The 24,010-nt window shown below is 38.4% G+C and overlaps 1 protein-coding gene across 2 annotated transcripts; it reads left to right on the top strand.

Annotated features, from left to right (window-relative positions):
• The first annotated feature begins 2,179 nt into the window (after positions 1–2,179).
• LOC113107734 (calcium-binding protein 1-like) lies at positions 2,180–23,111 on the top strand. Of its 2 annotated transcripts, none has more exons than XM_026270425.1 (7): positions 2,180–3,081; positions 13,409–13,439; positions 13,625–13,768; positions 13,853–13,962; positions 14,033–14,107; positions 21,916–21,988; positions 22,093–23,111. In XM_026270425.1, the coding sequence occupies exons 1-7, from the start codon at positions 2,413–2,415 to the stop codon at positions 22,116–22,118; spliced, it is 1,128 nt and encodes a 375-aa protein (XP_026126210.1). In that variant the 5' UTR covers positions 2,180–2,412; the 3' UTR covers positions 22,119–23,111. The 2 variants fall into 2 exon arrangements, with proteins under 2 accessions (XP_026126210.1, XP_026126211.1); XM_026270426.1 differs by lacking the exon at positions 2,180–3,081 and adding an exon at positions 12,962–13,315.
• Positions 23,112–24,010: the final 899 nt, after the last annotated feature.

The following is a 24,010-nucleotide window of genomic DNA, read 5'->3' as shown; positions in this document are numbered from 1 at the left end:
GCTGTAAAACATGTTTAATGGGAATGAATTGTATTTAATGTGATTACAATTTAACTATGATCTATCACAAGTTTAAGCACCCTCAAAAAGAAAAAAATCAATCATATCGTTATAAATCACTGAAGCAATGAATATCTTACTTACATTGTACCTTTGTACATAGCTGTGATTTGTTGTTTATGATGAGAGAATTCACAAGAGTCTTGAACGTGCGCGCACTCAACAAAAGTGATGAGTTTCAGCGCTGACTCATCTGAACACCTCTGATTGGTCAACTTATTACTAAGCTCAACAGAACTGTGTGTGATTCGTTAAAATGTGCATCAATGTAAAAAATCCAGTGCATGAGCATCTTAATTTAATGTCGCAATGGACACTTCATATTCACTTTGTTAGCAACAGACAGAATAGATTGAATTTGTTTGTGCAGGGGCATTTTTGTCCAATTTAGTTGCATTTTTGCCCAAAGTCCCTGACTCCCCATGGCCACACACGATCCGCCTATATGTTTCTGACATTACTGTGACCCTATAGATTAAACTATTGCATTATCCTTTGGCTTAATGTTGTGCATGTTTGCATACCTCTTTTGGAGATGGCTTTTAAAAACAAGACTTGGAATGAGCAAGACAGAGATGGAATTTTGGGTCTAAATGTCATGTTTTATGCAGGTTGTCTCATTCTGGTTCATGAGGAATAAATGGACCATGGAGTAGCCTGAGGCTGGGATGTCCTGAACATGCAGCACAATAGGATGCTGTGTTTAATCAAGTGAAAATCTGTGGGCGAGAGAAGAGAACTCCTCAACATGATGCGTTCTGAAAACTTTATCACCCTGGGGACACAGAAAACATTCAAGATGGTTGAAAACCCTGGGTGGATGGGTAGGTTTTATTGGAGTTAATGAAAATATGTTTCGTCATGTATGGCAATGATGTAACCAAGCACATAAGACCGGGGAAGCGTGAATATACATTTTAAGAAGTAAGCACTGAAAAAACAATATTAGTCAACCACTTTTCTGATTAATACTAACTGTGGTTACAGCACTTTATTGATCTTATTCTGGGTCTTGCAAGCTTTTTAAACTTAGCATATAATTGCATATTCTGATTTGACATTTTCCTGTGTTTTATTTTTATTTTATTTGAGATTTTCTTAGCACAAGTACATGTTGACATTTAGTCACAAAATATTGATTACACATTAGTGGAAGGGTTGAAAATTAAATATGAAATTTTAGGATATGAGAATGAAGCTGACACCAGGGGATCAATATTTTATGATTTCTTTTACATTGGTTATATAGATAGTTACTCTTGAAGCCTACATTTTTATAGGCCTATAACAATTATAAATAAAAACGTGGACATAATTAAATATTAAATACATTAAACATGCATTGTAAACTATTATTTAATGTACATTTTATCTGATAAAGCCTGTAAGCTCATAATTTTACATAAATGTTAAAAGCATGTTTTCTTTAAACATACATTGTAAAGTATTATTTTATTTATATCCTATTCGATAAACCTCATAATTGCACATTTAAAGGACATAATTAGGCTAAATATTAGTTTTTCATTAAACACATAATGCATGTATATTTTATCAGATAAACCTGCTACCTCAAAAGTTTACATAGAACATAATTAATTATTAAAGATGTGTTTTACATTAAACATGCATTACTGACTATTTTCTTGATATTTGATAAACCTGTTAGCTTAGAATTTTACATAGGGCATAATTAAATATGTTTTCATAACATACATTAATGTAAACTATTATTTTATTTATATTTTATTTGATAAACCTGTTAGCTCAAAATCTTTTATATAAATAAATGCTTTGCTCGCTTTCAGAATAAAATGCAATACTTATTTTCTCAATGTCCAGAAAGTCTTTATATCCATATGGGGTGGATATTGGTCAACATTAATTACACTTTTTTATCTATTCTTTATACTGAAGATTCCCAAATACACTGAAGCTTAGACAATGAGAGAGATTCTTTCTGTGTTTTTGTCCATACATTGTATGTTATGTTGTGTCACCCACAGGCATCTGATGATGCACACCATACGTTCCGCGTGCCCCCTCTCTCACTCTCTCTCTCTCTCTCTCTCTCTCTCTCTCTCTCTGAATCTTTTTTTCGGTTTATTCCCTAGCCCATCTCCCCTTACCTACGCGTCCTACCAGAGTAGCGCTAACCACCTAACGGAGCAATCAGGTGGCACCAACTCCATGAGGAAAAGATCTCGATAGCATCATTTCAAACCCAAAATGCTATCGAGGAGGTGCCGATGTACTCTCAGCACTCTACACCGGGCTATTATATTCAAATGACAATAATGTGACATCTCAAAGGTCAGCCTTTACCTTCAAGGGCATTTTACAAGGCTGAGGATGAGTTTCACGCTCCCCAAAAGCGAATCGACGACTTCCTTACTGAGATCCTCCGCACCGGCCAGGAGCGATCATCCCGGAGCCCGGCGCATACACCATCAGCGCGCCGCTGCGGCAGAGGCATCTGGAGCGGAGACGGCGGATTGCGATGCGAGCTCGCGGAGACCCCTTTGTCACCCCTCACTGGTCGGTACCCAAAATAGCGCAGAGAAGAGCCACCCACAACACTCCCACTCCCATCGACACACTCTTTCCACGACTCACAGTCAGGAGGACCTGTCGGAGCTTCCAGATGCAAGAGAGCACAAGACAGCCAGACGACATCATCATCACCACAACCGCCACCATCACCATCACCGCCACCGCTCCACCCGGGACGACCTGCCTCAGGAGCCACGACCCGAGCACTCTCACGCCGCTCGCATGCCCACCAGAACTCAGTCTTTCTCCGAGTCAAGGGACGAAAGGGCTCTGTTTTTTGAGTCACCTCAACTGGCTCGACCGGGGTCTTCTTCATCGAGCAGAGAGGCGTGTCAAGCCTCCACCGCCTCATCCTCGCCGGTACCCGCATCCTCCAGCCGCTCCTCCCGCAGATCGAGGAGGTCCAGCGCAGCATCTTCTGAAGCGGACTTCAACCTGCGGCCGTTCCTCAGCTCCGTGTTCGGACAGGTAAGGCCTGAACACACGCTGACAATAGGAGTTTTATAATGGGTCTTATTTAAATATAGTTGTCAGCTGCTTTTATAGGGTCATAAACTTTATGCTATGAGTAAATATCAATAGTAGACAGGCGTGATTTTAGAAAGGCTTAAAATTGCGTGTAACACAAACGCTTACAGTTCACACATCAACTTTATATGGTATTGAGCATCGTGCTATAATGACAAAAAGTTTTGTGTAAATACTCAAAAAGTTTGATAAAAGTGTCGAGAGAGTTGATTACTATAAAGTCAGAGTTATTGAAGCCTACTGTATGTTTAGTGGAAGGTATGTTTGAGTTAAATTTAGAACTATGTGGGGTATATTGAATCTCATGTGTTCCATGAGAACAGTTTCGTAAAGTCCCACATTTGTTGAAATTTTTAGCAACTGTAGGAGTTCAAAAAGGTTTTCAATTGAATTCAGAATGATGGACAGACAATGACATTTGTCTAGAAAACAGACGTTATAATTCCATATAATCAAATAAATCAAAACAGAGCAATATTAATCATAAACTTTCAAACATATTTGTCAATGTAGGTTATTTTTATTTATTTATTTATTTTTATTTTTTAATCTGGTGCTGTCACTGAACTTTCTAAGTTTTTTTATATGCATATGAAGACTTCATATGTGAAATCCTCTAAGTGTCATTGTAAATTTTCCTCTTAAATGAGCTTTTTTATCAGGCTCCATGTTTATGTTCAGTTATTTCACTTAACTGGAAATAAAGTGAAATCACTGTACCTAAATACATAGAGCCTGATAAAAATGCTCATTTTAGAAGAACATTTCAGAAAGCACTTAGAGGCTTTTCCATATTGATGTTTTCATGTGCTGTGTTTTTCTGAATATGTCTTATTCCATCAGTATAGTATGTATGTATGTATATATATATATATATATATATATTTATATATATATATATATATATATATATATATATATATATATATATATATATATATATATATATATATATATATATATATATATATATATAATATTTGGAAAAAAATAAAATAAATAATAATAGAAAAAAAAAAAACTGACTGACCAATATTCCACTTTACTTTCCCATGAGGCCAAAAGAGACGGGCTGTGAAGTAATGCTACTGTGCAGGTCACATATTAATAATAAACTGGATGTGGATGTTCATATAGAACATACTTTTTACGTGCGAATAGACACTATGCAATTTCAGGCGCAGCTATAGCATTGTTTCTGTGTGTGTGTTTTGTTGTTGTTGTTGTTTTCCACAAAATTCAAAAAGCAATGTGGTTGACTTGGCAATATTGCATATTATCAGAGACAGGCCAGAGATGGTAAACCTCATCTTATGGCCAAAATCATAACTCCTAGTTTTCTAGTCCTTCATTAAGATGCAGTCACATTAGCAACATTTCTGTTAAATTTCATATGAAATTTTGCAGGCCAAAAAGATCCCTAGTTTATTATCAATAGTATAGTAATGTGTACAGCTCACACACAAGTCACTTTAAAACCAAACAGCTTTTTGTTGAGCAATGTGGCCAATTTGCAGGACTTGAACCTGTAGCAAAAATCTTTGTGGGCAACTCTTTCACAAAATGTGTGCACATGTGTACCATGGTGCAATGTGAATGTGAAAATCCCGATCATTTGTATTGAAATCACTTTAGTTTGTCCATGAAAAACTGCAAAGGAATATTAAATGTGACCACACCTAGCTGAGCCATTCTGAAAAATACTACATTGGTGCATGATTTGTACTGGGAATTAAAAAAATATGGCCAAGACTCGTTTATCACTGAACTCTATATGCCCTAATCTAAAAAGACCAGTGTCATGATATCTCACACACAATAGTTTGGCATTTGGTACCATTTTATGCAACAGTTTCTCTGTCCCGTGTACCTGAATCGGCACATTTATTTGACTGAGATGTTTTTTAATTATAAGCAATATTATCAAAATGAATTTGAATTTATATTCACAATGTGTCCCAGAGTTTTATTCCTGAAACAGCTGTGAGCTGCCACTGATTAAATGTGCTCCCCAGAGGACTGGAGGTCTAGAACGTCGTGGAAGCTTGCCTTCGTAACACATATCACAGAACTTTGAAAATCAATTGCATTAATAATAAAGGAATCTTGGCTGGAAGGATGAGCTCCGGGCGGGATGGTGCTCCTTTGTTGCTTAGACATTGAAAGGCTTGAATAGATAAAGAATACAATGTCTGTATGTGAAATGCAAATCTTTTTTAGGTATATCCTATTCCGTGAGATTCTGTGTATAAATGATTAAAAGCTGTCTGATGTCACCGCCACAATGACTTTGATGCTGCGCTGCGGTTCGAAAACAACACGTACAAACACACACATAAATTTGCTGCTACACTAATGTGGGTCGTACTATTATTGCTATGCAGGAAGCTTTTAAAACTGATATATCACCACATTTTAGAACCCAGGTTAATGAGATAAACCCCTTTTTGATGGTAGAAATGAACTGGAGGGTTAGTCATAAACATAGATTAAATCCATTCATGGTCATGAGCTATTCTCAATGAACAAATAGTAACTTGTTAGATCAAAGGGTAAAATTAACTGGCGGCTAGTTAGAAAACATGGGCAAATGAGACCAATTATATTCGCCTTCAAGTTCTGAGCATTTTTCACTGTAACCCTCCATCTGTCATTGTTTATATACTGTGATGGACCATTTACATGTGCCTCAGTGGGTTTTTTTCGTCTCAAAGCCCCTAAATACAATCATTATACATGTTTTTTTAACCTAATTTGAAGCCTTAAACTTAAAGTCACCCTTATTGCCTAAAATGTTGGAGTACTTTATTGGCATTCATGGGGGAATCTCACATTACTGGGAGAAACCTTCTGTTTGCAAGTATGTTGTTTAGGCTGTCAGCCTCAGACGCTGTATGAATCAGTGAGGTTGGCTTACAATCTCTCGATGGGTGTGTGTGTGTGTGTGTGTAAACACAGTTTACCAGAAATGCAGCGTAATAGGCTCTGATCACAGGGGTGACACATTCCCTATCGGTATGTCGAAATTCCCAACACTTGCCTTGACAGGGGTGTTGAAATAAGACTGACAAACATGTCCTTGGATGACAACGCGACCCTTTCCCTCCATAAACCTTGTAGATGTTAAACCAGATTTGGGCTCCACTTCTCTTTCATGCTATTTTTATTCTCACACCTCTTTGTGCATCTGTTTCGTTCCTCTGATGTTTTTGTGTCTACTGTTAAACATGCCCTTCCTTCTTTCCTTCTTTTCTCTTACTCATGTGTTTTTTGAGGTTACAGTGACCTTGCCATGCTCTTCTGGGAGATCAAAAACCAGATACTTGGAGAATTGGAATTTGAATGGATCTAGTGTCAATATTGTAGCCGGTGTGATGAATGTGCAACAGATTATCTTTGTTTTGCGGGCTATTTTAATTCATATAATATTACAAAAATGTGTGATTCACTAGCTATCCATCCAGTGTGTTTCATTGTCTACAGCCCAAGATGCTGGAATAAGTGCTAATTTGTAAATATTTATCACTATGACAGACTTTTCATTCAGTTTATCATGTTAAGACTGAGTTTGGGTAAAATGAAGAAATACTTTGAAAAGAGATTAATATTGCACCAGAGTAATCTCTGTAACACTGAAGTATAGTGACCAATTCTCAATATTAACTAGTTGCTTATTAGCCTTCATATTATTAACAGATTTGACACATGGAAGCATTTCTAAATGCAAGCTTGAAGGATTGAAGAATGCTGCTTTCTTATCTTGAACATAAAATAAGATATTTTGAAGATGCTGGTATTCAAACTGTTGGTTGTTGCCATTGACTCCCATAATATTTTTTTTCTACTATGGAAGTCAATGGCAACCACCAACTGTTTGATTAATATAAATCAAACATACATTATTTTATGTTCAACATAAGAAAGCAACTTATACGGGTTTGGAACTAAATGAAGGTGAGTAAATGATGACGACATTTTCATTTTTGGGTGAGGTCACTGTTTTTCAACATTCTGTAATTACAGCTCTACAAAATGAAACAGCTTTAAACATGATCAGATTTTATTATGTGGGCAAAGCTCTTTAGGTTCATATTGTGTATTGATAGTACATCATTAGTTGACTTACCATGATAAATTAGCTCATTCTCTCAGTCAATAAGTGTTTATAGGTTAATTAAATGTCTTAATCTCTTCACACTTTCACATGTCTCTCTCACCATTTTAATTCTTCTTCATCATTTCTTATTTTAGAGCAGTGTTTCCCAACCTTTATGTCTTTGTCAGCCCCATCTGTAAGGCTAAAATATCCTTTCATAACAAATGATATTATAGTCGATATTGTTTAGCAAAGAAAGAAATCTAAATATTTCCAACAAATACCCCCTATAAACTGCTTGGAAATCAGTGCTTTAAAGTAATCCTCTTTCCCAAGTCTTATCCTGTTACAATAATGCAGATTATTATGACCTTAGAAACTGCTTTTGATGTTGAATTTTTTGCCTATGCATATTTTTGTTTGTGTACAAGTGGAAACAGGTGTACATTCAAGGATTCTGAAAGATATTGTGTGATAATATTCAGTGCATTGCAGTGGGGGGGTGTTTGAGTGCATGGTGATCTTGTGACTGTGTCTGCTGACAGGATGAGAGGTGACAGTTAAAAGTATGCTGCACATTGAAATTCACAGTGAGCTTGAAAAGGGGATGGAGGGATAAATGAAACCAACATATCAGAGGAGAAGAGGCAGAGAAGGGCTTCTGCCCCTGAATCTGTTTCTTGGGATGAATCATCTCATGGAGAATAATGAGGGGAAAATAGAGATGGATGGAAGATGACAGATAAAAAAGATGCACGTGTGTGAGAAAAGAGACTCGTAAGGAACAAAATGAACCAGAAAATAAAATGTATCTATGTGTTACAGATATGCGAGCAGCATAAACAGAAGCATCATTAATTGGCCTCTGTATCCACTCAATAAGCTTTGATGTCATAGTCATGGCTGGCATATAAAAGCATGGCTATGGCATTCCTGAAAGGTTTATGAATACTTTTAAGCTCACAATAAAGGACAAGGACAGTTGCACAATAGCATCCTGCAATAATACAAATTGTGTAACTTTGATACGATTACCATATTCATGTACTATGGTTTTTAGGATTACTGGAGACCATTTGTAAAGAAATCACTATTTTAGTCTTTCTACTTAAAACAATTACACAGAATTACAACAGCAAGTAACACATTGAATTAAACTAATTTTTGAAGTAGAAAGAATGAATTTTCTTTTAAAGAAATACACTCCAGTATAGTCCTATACGCCGAAAATCTTTGTTCTTTATTAACAGTGTTCAAAAAGAGAATGTCAACTTGTGTTATAAGAAACAGTCAATAGAACTATTCAGGATCAAACAAGATACAAACCAGGCTTCATTAAAAACAAGCTCACTTGCAGCAAGGATAAGCATGGTTTTTGCTGAGTTTGCTGACTGTTTTGAATGGTTACTTATTGACTGCCAAGCATAGAAACAGAGTCATTTGGACCGATATTTTGTCCCTTATATTTACTCTCTTATCAATGCATGGAAATATGCTAATAATAAGCATACTAATAAACAACTAGTTAACAAAGAGAACTGGTCCCTATACTAAAGTGTTATCATACTGTCATATTCTATTGATAAGTTTATTATTGTGTAACCAAAAATTAAGCAGCTAAAATAGGGTCTGCTTCTCGGTGGTATTGAATTTGAGTTCCAATTTTACGGGACTTTCCAGGACCAAATCTCCTCTTCTGTGATTTCCTCTTTGTCCTCCTATCTAAACAAATGCAATAAAGCATTCATTCAGTATCAGTAATACAAAATCAGTATAGGTAAATCTACAGCTGAAAGCATGAAATACCAACCATCGACAAAATGTATTGTCAGTTTTCCTTTACTGTATATTACAGACCTTTTAAGTGGTAAGAAAACCAGCAGAGAATCACAGATCTATAAAGTACTTCAAAACACATACAATGAAGGCTGTCAATGCAGGACTGAAACAAAGTTTGCACAATCTAAAGTTAAATGTGTGAGTGTGTGTTATGTTTAGCTGTCTGTATAAAATATTGTTTGGATTAGAAACCAGGCCTCCAGCTGTGAGAATGCTAATATGCATGTCTGAAAGAGACCCACTCTCCTCTAAACAAACACACTCAGACAGTTTCATATTTACACCCTCCTCTGTCCTTTTTGCAGAGCTTTAGCTTTTTTATTATTATATCACATTTATCTTAAACCACTGCCTGTCATCTGTGCATATAAGATTGATCAAATTGATTCAACACTGAATTTACAGAAAGAACCCTTCCTTCTTTACTTGCGGGAGAAACATTTTTAGCAAATAGTATAAAAATACTTGTTTCATGATGTTTTCTCCCAATGTGTTTGAGATCCAAGCCCCATCTTCTTGTGTCCCATTTTTCTGTTGCTACAGTTCACGGAGTGACCTAGTTTTAGATTTAATTATCAGTAAAGACCATCACATTTGTGTACTATCTGTGTATAAGTCTTTGTAGGGAAATCTTTGAATAATCTCAATGCCTCCATGAATGCTGACTAACACAACATAATGACTGTGGAGGCCTGGGAATTTTATTTTGCTCGTAAAACAAAGGAGGGGAGTGAATTTGCATTTTCAAAGGTGTCCCTTTTATTCTCATTTGCATTTGTCTTGGTTCTCGTCGGTTTCCTGGTGTAATGGGTCTCTTAGTGCTGCACAATATTAAAGATCAAAATGTGGCTTGTGTTGTGATATAAGTGACCTGACATAGAATTTTCAAAAACATTTTTAGCAACATAATTAAGTTGCTTACTAGCACGCATATTTCTATATCATATTGACTGTTTATTATTAATTACAAAGCATATTAATGTATTTTTCTACAAACATGACCATATCCCTTAACCAATACCTAATCACAACTACAATAACTACCTTACATACTATCAATAAAATAAGCAGGCAGCGATTAACTATGTGTATATACATATACATATATATATATATATATATATATATATATATATATATATATATATATACATTCATGTAAAAATTAAACTCTAATTTGTTCCCTAATCTAAAGTGTTACCCAAATTTCACGACAGAAGATTACAAAAATAAATAAAAATTAAGATCTTGAGAAAGATTGAGAAGAAACTTGCTCTTTTGATATCTTAACAGTCAGAATTACCTAGCAACCACAAAACAACATTAAGACACCATAGCATGTTTTGAATGGGGAGAGATAATATTTATGTTATAATCAAAAATCATGAACATGTTCTTTATTGGAATTTAGGCTTTTGACATGTGTCAATCTAATATCATATAAATGCATGTTCTTTATTGGCATTTATGATTTAAGGTTGATTTAATAATGATGAAATGGTTCCATTTTTTTCATTGTGGAAAAAAGGTTCTTTATTTTAAAATGTTCTTTACGCAAAGAAAAAAATACATGTATATTTTAGGAACTTTTAATTGAAAGGTTCTTTGGCGAAAATTGAAAATCTGAAAATTTTGCACTTTAAAAATAAATAAATACGACCATTGTCATATATGGCATTTTTGCATCCATAGTAAGCATTTTAATAGGAAAGGATGACAAATTAGAAACTCAGTGTGCAAGAACCTAAAAATGGTTCTTATATGGCAGTAGCATAGCATTTAAAAAAAAACTTTAAACTTAAATAAATAATAATAATAATTTACAGAGTGTAACCAATAATAAAAAAAAATAAAAATAAATATTGGTTAATTCAGACAAAAATGTATCTTTAAAAATGTTTCTTTAAGGTGACATTTGCAGGTTATCACTTTTTACAGTGTCATAAACATCTTGTCACGTTATGCTGCCAGAAAGAAGACAATCAAAAAAAAGACTTTAATTGTATCCAAAACAGGGAACAGAAGATTGACACACATACATCACTTGTAGACCCAACAGAGACAGACTGCACTAGGACTTATAAACACAGGATGATTACCAAACACAGGTGCAGAATGACTAATTAACTAAACAAGGACAGGAACATGACCAAATAAGGGAACACAGCACAGACCAGTCCAGAATCCTGACATATCTAAAGCTGACTACAGAAAAAGTTTTTTTTATATATAATACGTACATATTTTTCATACTTCTCTGATATAGTTTAGTTTGTCTCTATTTTAATCTATGAACAGTATTATTATTTTTTTTTATTTTTTTTTTTGAGAAAACACATTTCTGACTTTTCCCAAACTGCAATAAATTTGTCCCATCGTGGCTTACACAGTGAAACTGAGTGCATTAGCTGAATGATCTTGTTTCCCAATGCTATTAAACCAGATAAAGTCTTTTCTATTTCTTTGGTGTTTTTATTGTCCCTCTCTTTATCTGTCTCACTCTCGCTTTCCCTTCCTCTCTGTTTATAGTCACTGTAAGAGTGTATAGATCTGAAGAGCCAGTCAACACAATGTGTTCAGTAAACTGTTATGATGAATGAATGGAAAATGTTGGCTGGATTGCTTATTTTTATTAATGGAAATGCTTTCTTTCTCTATCTGTCTTTCTCACACATACAAATTCATACATATACATGCAGTCCTTTCTCTGAGACATTCACAACACATATGGCTGTGTGAATAAATAGGCATAAATAAAATAAACAATTCTTTGTGAGTTCATGCGTTTGTGTTATGGTTAAGAGCAATGTTGAAATTAATATACAGACTTGACTTTGTGTTTTTAATGGATGGTTTTGTGTATAAGATTTAACTGTGACACCCAATGCAGAGAAAAGTGAGAATAATGCTGAATTAGATGTTAACATATCCTTATTATTGTGATTTGTGTGCTTGTATGAACATGTTCCTCTTAATGTTTCTAGGAACCTCATTAAACAAAGTGTTTCTGTCAGTGAGGCTGTTATAAGCTCCTGATCTAACACATCATGAGCTATTCTCTGATATTTTTACACAGAGAGGTAAGGTAGAAAGAGAAAGGAAGGACATTTTGGGGGCAATGGCCATATAATATATTTTTGAGGCTTTCTGGGACATGGAATCGAAGCACAGACATATTGTATCTTAAATTAAATGACCAGAAAAACAGGTTCTCTTAAATGTATATGCATAAAAATATGTATATAATTTCAAGTCTTTTAACCCTTTAATGCATATGTGTTTCTCCAGTCATTGATATCATATATTTTGGGTAAAATCATATTTTTTTTTTTCGTAGGCTAGAAATGAATACCTTCTGTTTTTCAGCATTGTTGCATAAAATTGCTTAAAAGTGACAGTAAATACTTAAATTGTTACAAAAGATTCTAAAAGAGCTATTCTATACACAAATCAGTATGATTTCTGAAAGATCATGTGAAGACTGGATTAACGACTGCTGAAAATTCAGCTTTGAAATCACAGTAATAAGTTACATCTAAATTATATTGAATGAATGTGCAATCTCTAATTTAGATACACAAACACAAACACAGAACTACTGCAATGGCTTGCACGTTGTGAATGATGCTTTACTGTATACAGTCCACAAAAGTCTTCTGTGTGGCTTTGCCCTGGAACGTTTAATGCTACTTACATAAGTAATTAAGCTTGTCTTATTCTGCATGGTGCCGTGTAGGTGTACATATTTACGTCACATAAATTGCTGCTCCTTTGTTTTGGTCTACAATTTAGATTGCATGTTTTTGCATGTGTGTGTGCGTGAATATCATGGTCTTACGTCAGTAAAGCCTGCATGTTTATACTCCTTTCTTCCCCCCGTGGTGAATGCTACAGCTTCTGTTCTCCATCGTTCGGCCTCTCTTTCCTCCATCTCCTTTAAAGGTTGTCAATGTTAGTTTTTTTCTCTGTCACACTTACTGGGATTTGTTCGCTTAGCTGTGACGCTGAAGAAATGCCATTGTCACATGACCAGGACCACCAGACCTTTTTATAATGTGCTATTGCTCTTTCTTAACGTTATAAAACAAGTCCTAAACACAATGTTGAGTGACTCTGAGCAACTAGTCTAGTAAAGCAATGGCCACTATGACTGGTTTTGATGCACCATTGGTTAAAGGTTTTCTGGGAATGGATCCATCTCCGGAAGAGCTTCATTTCCTGGATGGCCTGTATTTTTTTGTGAGGAACTAAGATTTTTGGGTGCTATGTCTTTAAAATTCAACCTTTGCTGGTGTTGTTTTGACTATTTCTTCCCCGTCTTTTTTGTTACAGAATCGAGAGTTGAGACCTGAAGAGATTGATGGTAAGTTTTTCAATCTGTAGTTTATAGATGACATAAATTTAATAGTTTGTTTAACTTCTTTAAACCTTAATAAGCTGAAACTACAATTATTAAAACATTCCTAGATGGTTTATTTAGCTTGTTTTTTTATTACTGTGTGTTAACTGTATGCTGTTCATGTCTTTGGTTTGTCTTGACGAGTAAAGAGTTACGAGAAGCGTTTAAGGAGTTTGATAAAGATAAAGATGGCTTTATCAGCTGTAAAGACCTGGGGAACTGCATGAGAACCATGGGCTACATGCCCACCGAGATGGAACTAATAGAACTGAGCCAACAAATCAACATGAACTGTAAGCTTCTGTGTGCACACAGCCATTATCTTATCTGCCATGTCTTTTTGTTACGAAATATTCACACCAGTTTGTTTTTCTTAGTAGGTGGCCATGTAGATTTCGAGGACTTTGTAGGGTTGATGGGACCTAAACTCCTAGCAGAGACAGCAGACATGATCGGCATTAAGGAGCTGAGAAATGCCTTCAAAGAGGTGAGTGAAGATTTAAAAAGATTGTAATATACACATATTAAATACATATACAATATATCATGTATTCCAGTTTGACACAAATGGAGATGGTGAAATAAGCACAGGAGAGCTAAGGGAAGCTATGAGGAAGCTGCTGGGACAACAGGTTCGTGCTTTTGGAACATTTGTGACCACGTGCTTGAGGTGACATGTTGAAGTGACATTAATATTTTCTAAATGCATGTCAGTGATCTCATTGTGAGTGATTCATCAATGCGCACATTTTTTAAATTTCAATCTCATGATGTTTTATCAAAGTGTTATGACTTACTGTGAAATTACTTTTCTCTGGTGACGTGCAGGATCATTTTGTCCACTTAACCCTTCAACTGTCACCTAAACATCATCTCTTTTTTTACAGTTGATTGGAAGCTTGCATTATGCTCTGCCTCCATCCAATCAACAACTTAATAAAATCAGGACACTGTCCTACATTATTTTTTATCATTTGACTCACTCAAATGTATGTCACAATACAGAAGAAAATATCTATTTCACTGCAGCTTTAAAGGGATAGATATCTGTAATTACTAAATGGCCTGATTTACTCAATGTGAAGTTCTGTTTTATTCTTCCTTTGGGGATATAAAGAAATTCAAAATACACAAGCTGTTTACGGTTAAAAACATCCCAGTGCTACTTACCCAAGGGTGGCATTTAGATGAATATGTAAAGACACTTGATAATAAAATAAACATGCCTGTGTTGGGAAAACAGCAGTTAAGAATGCATCGGATCATAGCGATGGTTACAATTATGGCTGTATGCTAACATTGGAAAAAAGAGCTTGAGAAGGATCTTGATCAAATGAGGAGTTTACTGAATATGGAAGGAGAATGACCGATTATACACACACACACACACACACACACACACACTAACATCAATAGGTTAAGTTACAATAACAGCATTAGGTTACAATACAATAATCACGGACGAGGAAGAACTGAACAGACAGGGTATTTAAGCACACAGGAGGTAATGAGGGAACTGGAGAACTGGGGTGAGCAGATAGCGTTTCATTGTCTCGCCACCATGCTAGTGGATCTGCCATAGAGTCAATTGGTTGTTCGTGGAGATAGCGGGTTAACTCCGTGACAGTGCGCGCTCTGATCGGTAAAGGGGCAGAGATTTCAGACCTCCGTTTATAAAGGAGATCTGTCACAAAACTCATCATCCGCGCCAAAGTTTTTTGAGCAAATTTCAAAGCCGCACCCGCCCGCCAGCCGCTGATTATTTTCTGTTATAGAAAGGATGCTGCAAAGATATTTAATGCTAATGTATGAGGCATAGGCCTACTCTGAGTTTCATTTACAATGAGTTGGCTCTAGTTCACAGTGCAGTGCAAGTGAACGCGGCGCGCTGGTGCTTCCATGTCATGGTTATCACTGTCTGCTATATTTGCTTTTTATTTATTAAAATACATGCAATTGGTTGATGAAACATTTATTAAAATTAAGATAAAATTTGTACAAAACCAAATTCGTTTTTAAGAAAGGTTTTCTACAAAGCAAAATTTAATGAAGTGGTAAATATCATGTCTGACGATTTACAAAACTTCATTAAGTGGTAAAAACCATGTCTCCCGATATATTGCGTATCTTATGATCCTATCTAAAAAATGAAAATAATTTTTGATAAAAAATGTTTGTACAAAATAATTTAATGACACGGTTTTGGCGGTTATAGAGTTCTAATGACGGTGTTCAACTATAACCGCCGGTCTCACGGTTATATACTAACCGTCACACTCCTACTCGGACCGCAAGAGGAATACCTTGCAGAGGGAGGGTGGGGGTTCTGGAGGCGGGCGTGGGGCAGGCAAGGGGCAGGCGAAGAGGGAACAAGGAGCTAGGGACCAGGGCGGAGTGGATGGAGGGAGGAGCCCGGAGCCAGGCCAGGATGGAGATCCACGGTGGAGTCGATGGCGGGAGGAGCCATGGTGGAGAAGGAGCCAACGACACCAGGGGGCCAACAGACTGGGACTGCACCGGTGGGTGAGGAGCCCAAGACGGAGCAGCGCAGCCGCAGAGCCAGGGTGAAGCAGAGGATCCGGAGGGCCTAGGTGGAGCAGAAGACTCAGGTGACCAAGGCGGAGGCGGGGCCCTGGAAGACCGCTGCAGAGCCGGAGTGACTGAGGATGGAGGTGGAATCAAAGGGAAGGAGGAGCCTGACTGAGCCGGAGGGATGGAGTGACTAGGTGTAGCCAGAGGAATGGAGTCCCAAGGTGGCAGATGGTTGACTACTGACCAAGGTGGAGCCGGAGGGACGAGGGAGCCCGGTGGAGCAGGTGGGATGCCAGGCCACGGTGTAGATGAGGGAGCTTAGAGCCAAGGTGGAGCTGCTGGGTCGAAGGACTGAGGAGGAGTCTAGGGCTCGGAGGCTGGAGGCGGAGACAGGGAATCCACATGCCTAGGCAGAGCCGGAGACTGGAAGTCCTGCGGCGAACCATCGTGCCCAGATGGCGCGGACAGAGGGTGAGCTGCAGGACTGACTGGGATCAGCAGAGATGAGGTCAAGGAACTGGCTGGTCTAGGAGGAGATGAGAGAGGAAGGATGGGAGGAAACACAGGTGGATCAGGGCTGGACAGAGCCAGCAGAGAGAAAGGAGATACGGAGCTGGATTGAACCAGTGGAAGTGGAGCAGGGGAACTGGCAGGTCTAGGAGGTGGGAGAGGGAGGCTGGGAGGGAATACAGGAGACACAGGAAATTCAAGGCTGGGCGGAACCAGCGGAGACACAGAAAATTCAGGGCTGGGCGGAACCAGTGGACACACAGGAAATTCAGGGCCGGGCGGAACCAGCGGACACAGGAAATTCAGGGCTGGGCGGAACCAGCGGAAATGGAGCAGAGGAACTGCTGCTGATTATTTTCTGTTATAGAAAGGATGCTGCAAAGATATTTAATGCTAATGTATGAGGCATAGGCCTACTCTGAGTTTCATTTACAATGAGTTGGCTCTAGTTCACAGTGCAGTGCAAGTGAACGCGGCGCGCTGGTGCTTCCATGTCATGGTTATCACTGTCTGCTATATTTGTTTTTTATTTATTAAAATACATGCAATTGGTTGATGAAACATTTATTAAAATTAAGATAAAATTTGTACAAAACCAAATTCGTTTTTAAGAAAGGTTTTCTACAAAGCAAAATTTAATGAAGTGGTAAATATCATGTCTGACGATTTACAAAACTTCATTAAGTGGTAAAAACCATGTCTCCCGATATATTGCGTATCTTATGATCCTATCTAAAAAATGAAAATAATTTTTGATAAAAAATGTTTGTACAAAATAATTTAATGACACGGTTTTGGCGGTTATAGAGTTCTAATGACGGTGTTCAACTATAACCGCCGGTCTCACGGTTATATACTAACCGTCACACTCCTACTCGGACCGCAAGAGGAATACCTTGCAGAGGGAGGGTGGGGGTTCTGGAGGCGGGCGTGGGGCAGGCAAGGGGCAGGCGAAGAGGGAACAAGGAGCTAGGGACCAGGGCGGAGTGGATGGAGGGAGGAGCCCGGAGCCAGGCCAGGATGGAGATCCACGGTGGAGTCGATGGCGGGAGGAGCCATGGTGGAGAAGGAGCCAACGACACCAGGGGGCCAACAGACTGGGACTGCACCGGTGGGTGAGGAGCCCAAGACGGAGCAGCGCAGCCGCAGAGCCAGGGTGAAGCAGAGGATCCGGAGGGCCTAGGTGGAGCAGAAGACTCAGGTGACCAAGGCGGAGGCGGGGCCCTGGAAGACCGCTGCAGAGCCGGAGTGACTGAGGATGGAGGTGGAATCAAAGGGAAGGAGGAGCCTGACTGAGCCGGAGGGATGGAGTGACTAGGTGTAGCCAGAGGAATGGAGTCCCAAGGTGGCAGATGGTTGACTACTGACCAAGGTGGAGCCGGAGGGACGAGGGAGCCCGGTGGAGCAGGTGGGATGCCAGGCCACGGTGTAGATGAGGGAGCTTAGAGCCAAGGTGGAGCTGCTGGGTCGAAGGACTGAGGAGGAGTCTAGGGCTCGGAGGCTGGAGGCGGAGACAGGGAATCCACATGCCTAGGCAGAGCCGGAGACTGGAAGTCCTGCGGCGAACCATCGTGCCCAGATGGCGCGGACAGAGGGTGAGCTGCAGGACTGACTGGGATCAGCAGAGATGAGGTCAAGGAACTGGCTGGTCTAGGAGGAGATGAGAGAGGAAGGATGGGAGGAAACACAGGTGGATCAGGGCTGGACAGAGCCAGCAGAGAGAAAGGAGATACGGAGCTGGATTGAACCAGTGGAAGTGGAGCAGGGGAACTGGCAGGTCTAGGAGGTGGGAGAGGGAGGCTGGGAGGGAATACAGGAGACACAGGAAATTCAAGGCTGGGCGGAACCAGCGGAGACACAGAAAATTCAGGGCTGGGCGGAACCAGTGGACACACAGGAAATTCAGGGCCGGGCGGAACCAGCGGACACAGGAAATTCAGGGCTAGGCGGAACCAGCGGAAATGGAGCAGAGGAACTGACTGGATGAGGTGGGAGTGGGCCACTGAGAGTGTATACAGGGGGATCAGGGCTGAATGGAACCAGCGGAGAAACAGGAAATTTGGGCTGGATGGAACCTGCATAGAAACAGGAGGTTCAGGAATAACTCCATACACCAGTCCATAAATTGCTCCATACAACTTTCAGAAACTGAAAACAGCTCACCCTCAGTCGCAGATGTGTGGACAGGGCTTTCCTCCACACCCTCGATCTCCACTAAAACTCCCAAGATGCATGGTGTTGCCGGCTCACACACCTGGTCAGTCACGCTCTCGAAGTCCTGCTCCCTGTCAATGAAAGGCTCGGGCTCTGCGGCTGCTGTGGGCTCTGGCTCCATGCGGTGTGATGGTGCCTGGCTGGTCACTGGGTCGGGAGTGGGGCTGGAGATATCCTCCTCGGCAGTGCAGATGGTCCATGAAGATCCATTTTTCTCCAGCACCCACTCCACGGAAGTGGCGAAATCCTTTCAGGGACCGTTCGCTGGTAGGCGTGCCTTACACCGGTCGCTCAGGCCGGTGTAGAAGTTTGAGAGCGAGCGGTCAGGGAAGTGGGTAAGGCACACCAGATCTAGAAAGTCCCTGGTATGGTCCTCCAGCAAATGGTCCAGTTGCTCCAGGCACAGGAGTTGGACTTCTGGAAATCGCCATTCCGGGAGAGGGAGGAAAACAAAAAAACAAAAATAAATGGGTGTATGCTAACGTTGGAATAAAGAGCTTGAGGAGGATCTTGATCAAATGAGGAGTTTACTGAATATGGAAGGAAATTGACAGACTATATACAACGCATTAACATCAATAGGTTAAGTTACAATAACAGCATTAAGTTACAATACAATAATCACAGACGAGGAAGAACTGAACAGACAGGGTATTTAAGCACACAGGAGGTAATGAGGGAACTGGAGACAGGTGGGGAATAATCAATTAACAAAACAAGAACAGGAAGAAGACCAAATAAGGAAACAGAAAGTTCATTAACGTAACAGAGATCTGGATATGTTTGTTTGTGTGCATGTGTGTGTTTGTGTGTGTGTGTGTATATATGTGCATACAAAACAAAAAGAAAAGTAGATAAAATAGAAAAAAAGTATAAAGAAAACTAGTGTTAGAGGCCCTTTTTAATATCTCAACAAATTAGAATACTTAATAAGTAAAAAAAAAAAAAAAAATAGTGAATTGTTGGCCTTCTGGAAAGTATGTTCATTTACTGTATGTGTACTTAATACTTAGTAGGGGCTCCTTTTGCTTTAATTATTGCCTCAATTCAGTGTGGCATGGAGGTGATCAGTTTGTGGCACTGCTGAGGTGGGATGGAAGACCAGGTTTCTTTGACAGTGGCCTTCAGCTCATCTGCATTTTTTGGTCTCTTGTTTCTCATTTTCCTCTTGACAATAGTCCAGAGATTCTCTATGTGGTTCAGGTCTGGTGAGTTTGCTGGCCAGTCAAGCACACCCACACCATGGTCATTTAACCAACTTTTGGTGCTTTTGGCATTGTGGGCAGGTGCCAAATGCTGCTGGTAAATGAAATCAGCATCTTTAAAAAGCTGGTCAGCAGAAGGAAGCATGAAGTGCTCCAAGATTTTTTGGCAAATGGGTGCAGTGACTTTGGTTTTCAAAAATCACAGTGGACCAACACCAGCAGATGACATTGCACCCCAAATCATCAAAGACTGTGGAATCTTAACACTGTACTTCAATCAACTTGGTCTATGAGCTTCTCCACCCTTCATCCAGACACTAGGACCTTGGTTTCCAAATGAAATACAAAACTTGCTCTCATCTGAAAAGAGGACTTTGGACCACTGGGCAACAGTCCAGTTCTTCTTCTTCTTCTTCTTACCCCAGTTAGGATGCCTCTGATGTTGTCTGTGGTTCAGCAAATTCCTTGAATGTCTGTGTGTGGTGGCTCTTGATGCCTTGACCCCAGCCTCAGTCCATTCCTTGTGATGTTCACTCAAACTCTTGAATCGATTTTGCTTGACAATCTTCTTAAAGCAGCAGTTCTCTCGGTTGGTTGTGCATCTTTTCCCTCCATGCTTTTTACTTCCACTCAACTTTCTGTTAACATGCTTGTATACAGCACTCTCTGAACATCCATCTTATTTGGCAATGAATGCTGTGGCTTAACCTCCTTGTGAAGGGTGTTAATGATTGTCTTCTGGACAACTGTCAGATCAGCAGTCTTCCCCATGATTGTGTAGCCTAGTGAACCAAACTGAGAGATCATTTTGAAGGCTCAGGAAACATTTGCAGGTGTTTTGAGTTGATTAGCTGATTGGCATGTCACTAATTTGTTGAAATAGTAAATTGGTGGGTTTTTGCCAAATGTGAGCCAAAATCATCACAATTAAAAGAATCATAGACTTAAACTACTTCAGTCTGTGTGCGTTGAATTTATTTAATACATGAGTTTGACAATTTGAGTTGAATTATTAAAATAAATGAACTTTCCCACAACATTCTAATTTACTGAGTGTTGCTTTTATTAATTAGAATTACAACTAATACTTCAAAGCACGTCTCCAGTGTGTTCATGTTTTTACTCATGTTCTTACTGGTTACCTAATCGCATTGACCAGTGGTAGTTTGAAGGTGTTTACCAGCCAGAACAAACATTTACGGAAAGTTAGTTTGGAGCTGTTTTGAACTCAAAACAAACTTCGATTTGTAATGATTTTGTTCAAAGTAACATCAGACCAGTACATTCTTTCATTTTGCTTGAAGTATAGGACTTTACTCACCCTTAAGTTCTCCCAAACCTGTAATGCTGTTTCTAAGAAGAATTCTGAATGAATCTGCAGACAATTCTTTTCCATAAACAAATAAAGATTCTTCATTTGCATTGGTGGTTCTATGACCAGCTTCTGTAGGAATTTTTACAGTGGAAAACAAGTTTTTTAGATGGTTCTTTTATTGATTTGCTACTTTCATAAAACAAAGGTTTGACAGTGGCATCAATAGTTCCATGAGGAACCTTTAATATTCATGGAACATTTCCATTCCACAAAAGTTTCTTTATGGTGGAAAAGGTTCTTTAAAAAATGTAAATGTTCTTCACACTAAAATAAAATGTTCACTTAAAGGTTCTTTGAGTAATCCAAAATGGATCTTCTAAAGTCTATAATGACCATGTCGAAAAACCAAAAATAAAAGCGGCATTAAAATGGTCCATATGACTCGTGCACTGTTACAAATATATTGAAGTGTTACAATAAATTTGTTTGAGGAAAAAAACTGAATCAGTCATTTGAATTACTGAATCAAATCAACCAGAAAGGAGAAGGCTCATTAGAATGATTCTTTCATAAACGGTAAAACATTTTGGGGTTCAGAATTTTCATCTTTGGGTCAGTGGATCCAGACACCTGATTGTTAACATCACATTACTGTTTATGTTAGGTTGGTCATCGAGACCTAGAGGACATACTGAGAGACATCGACTTAAATGGAGACGGACATGTAGATTTTGAAGGTAAGTATAGCACTACATAATAATAATAATAAAGCAAAAGCAGGATACAGATGTACAGTCGTTTTCAGTTAAAGTCTGTGTATTTTTCTGTCTGTCTCTTTCAGAGTTTGTGCGAATGGTGTCCCGCTGAGAGGGCAGCATTCATATGGTTTCTCCAACAGAAGAAAGTGAGATTCTGTACTGCTTCCTGCTGGTCAAAGTGGACAGACTATTAGACTACTGCAAGAAAAGCCTTGCTGAGCCAGTGCATGGTAAAAACTGAAAACTGGACTTTGTGGAGAAAAAACTAAACAAAACAAAACACAAGCACACACACAAACAAAAAAGTATACACTTATACTGTAGCCAAGAGTCTCTGCACTTTGAAACATGCAAGACCAAACAATATATATTTTTTACATGCACATTCGAAGGAGAGTACCATGCTTGATCATGGCAATAATACATTAAGTGTTGTCCCTGTTGACCTGTATATATGTATCTATTTGTAATAAGGTAGGTGAAGAAAATTATGTCTGAAAGTTTTTCTTTTGTTTGCAGTAATGTGATAGCGTAAATTCATTGACTTCCAGATAATATGTTATATACTGTAAGTCAAGCTCAGCTACCTAACTCCATTTGTTTGTCTTTGTCAAACAATTCGCCTGTTACTGTTCTTAATCCACAGTGCATGTCTTTAAAACATATATAAACCACTGTGCAAAAACAGAACCAAATCTTGTTGCTGGGTTAACTTTAGCCTCTAGTTTTAAAAAAGTGGTCTCTAACTTTAGAAATGTTCGATTCACTATTTTTAGTTAACGTGACATACTTGTCAGGAAACTAATTTCAAGAGCACAGAGTTTCACTCAACACAGGCTTATATGAATCCATGCACAATACCCAGATATTACAAACATTCAAAACCCGATCCCTATAATCTTAAGAAACATATTGATGTACTTGAATTGATTCTCTCCATGTTTGTGTGAGCAGTGTCAGAGACATCTGTAGTCTTAATTGTTATCTGACCAGATTCTTGCATGCCAGAAGACCTTCATATGTTATATAGTGGTTTCAATACATTGTAACAAGATAAGCAAATAAAAGCGTGTCTAGTTATAGCATATATTTTTCATCACCACGTTTGTGTAAGCTTCATTACTCTATTATGTCTTCCATAGTTCAGGTTTGCCTTCACCTCCTCTGAAGAAATGCTATTTGTATACATTAGAAGCAGTACTTTTACTGGTGTCTGTTGTGCTGTTCTCCAAATCATTCAGCAGCGAGCATCACTTTCCCAGCGGCTGGAACAGACTGTTCGTGTTGTCATGGTAACGAGCTTTTCCACCGGACCAAAACGGGACAGAATTTTCCTGCTGTTCATTGTGAATTCAGACAGAGCGACCGAAACCTATCGCCACCGTGTGGTCAAAACAGGCTAATGACATCATGATGGTGTTTTTATTAAACGTGTCCATTTTTAACCATTTACACGTAGGTTTTTTATTTGGGGGGGTGGGGGTGGGGGGGCATATTTAATATTAATCGCAAAAATTAGTAGGGTTGCCATATCAGGGCTAATTAGTCTAATAGAATATGCCAAAAATAAAGATCACTTGATATGTCACTTAAAGAAGAATATTTTGCGTTTTTGAAGAAATGTAATTTATAATGAAATTAATAATTGCATTAGACTAATTAAATAAAATAAACTTAAATAAAACACACATTCCGCAAGACATACAATGAACTTCTTGGATATGAATGTATTTAAAATAATTTATTTATTTATAAATAAAAATAAAGTTATTTTTTACATACATAGTACATAGTTACATGAAAAATAAACTTAGAAAGACTTAGAAAGATAAACTTTATATTGTATATTATTATACTATGAGTTATCATTATATAATAAAATAATAAAATATGAGTAAGATAACATTATTTTTCTCTTTCTTTACGTTGCCATTACTTAAAATAAATCCGCCTAAACCCGCCCACCTTTCGCTACATGCACCAAGTTACCAATGAATTGAA

This window comes from Carassius auratus, chromosome 8, assembly GCF_003368295.1.
Source record: "Carassius auratus strain Wakin chromosome 8, ASM336829v1, whole genome shotgun sequence".
Lineage (NCBI taxonomy): Eukaryota > Metazoa > Chordata > Actinopteri > Cypriniformes > Cyprinidae > Carassius > Carassius auratus.
Note: the sequence above shows the minus strand (reverse complement) of the source record. Positions and strands in the feature narration are given on the sequence as shown.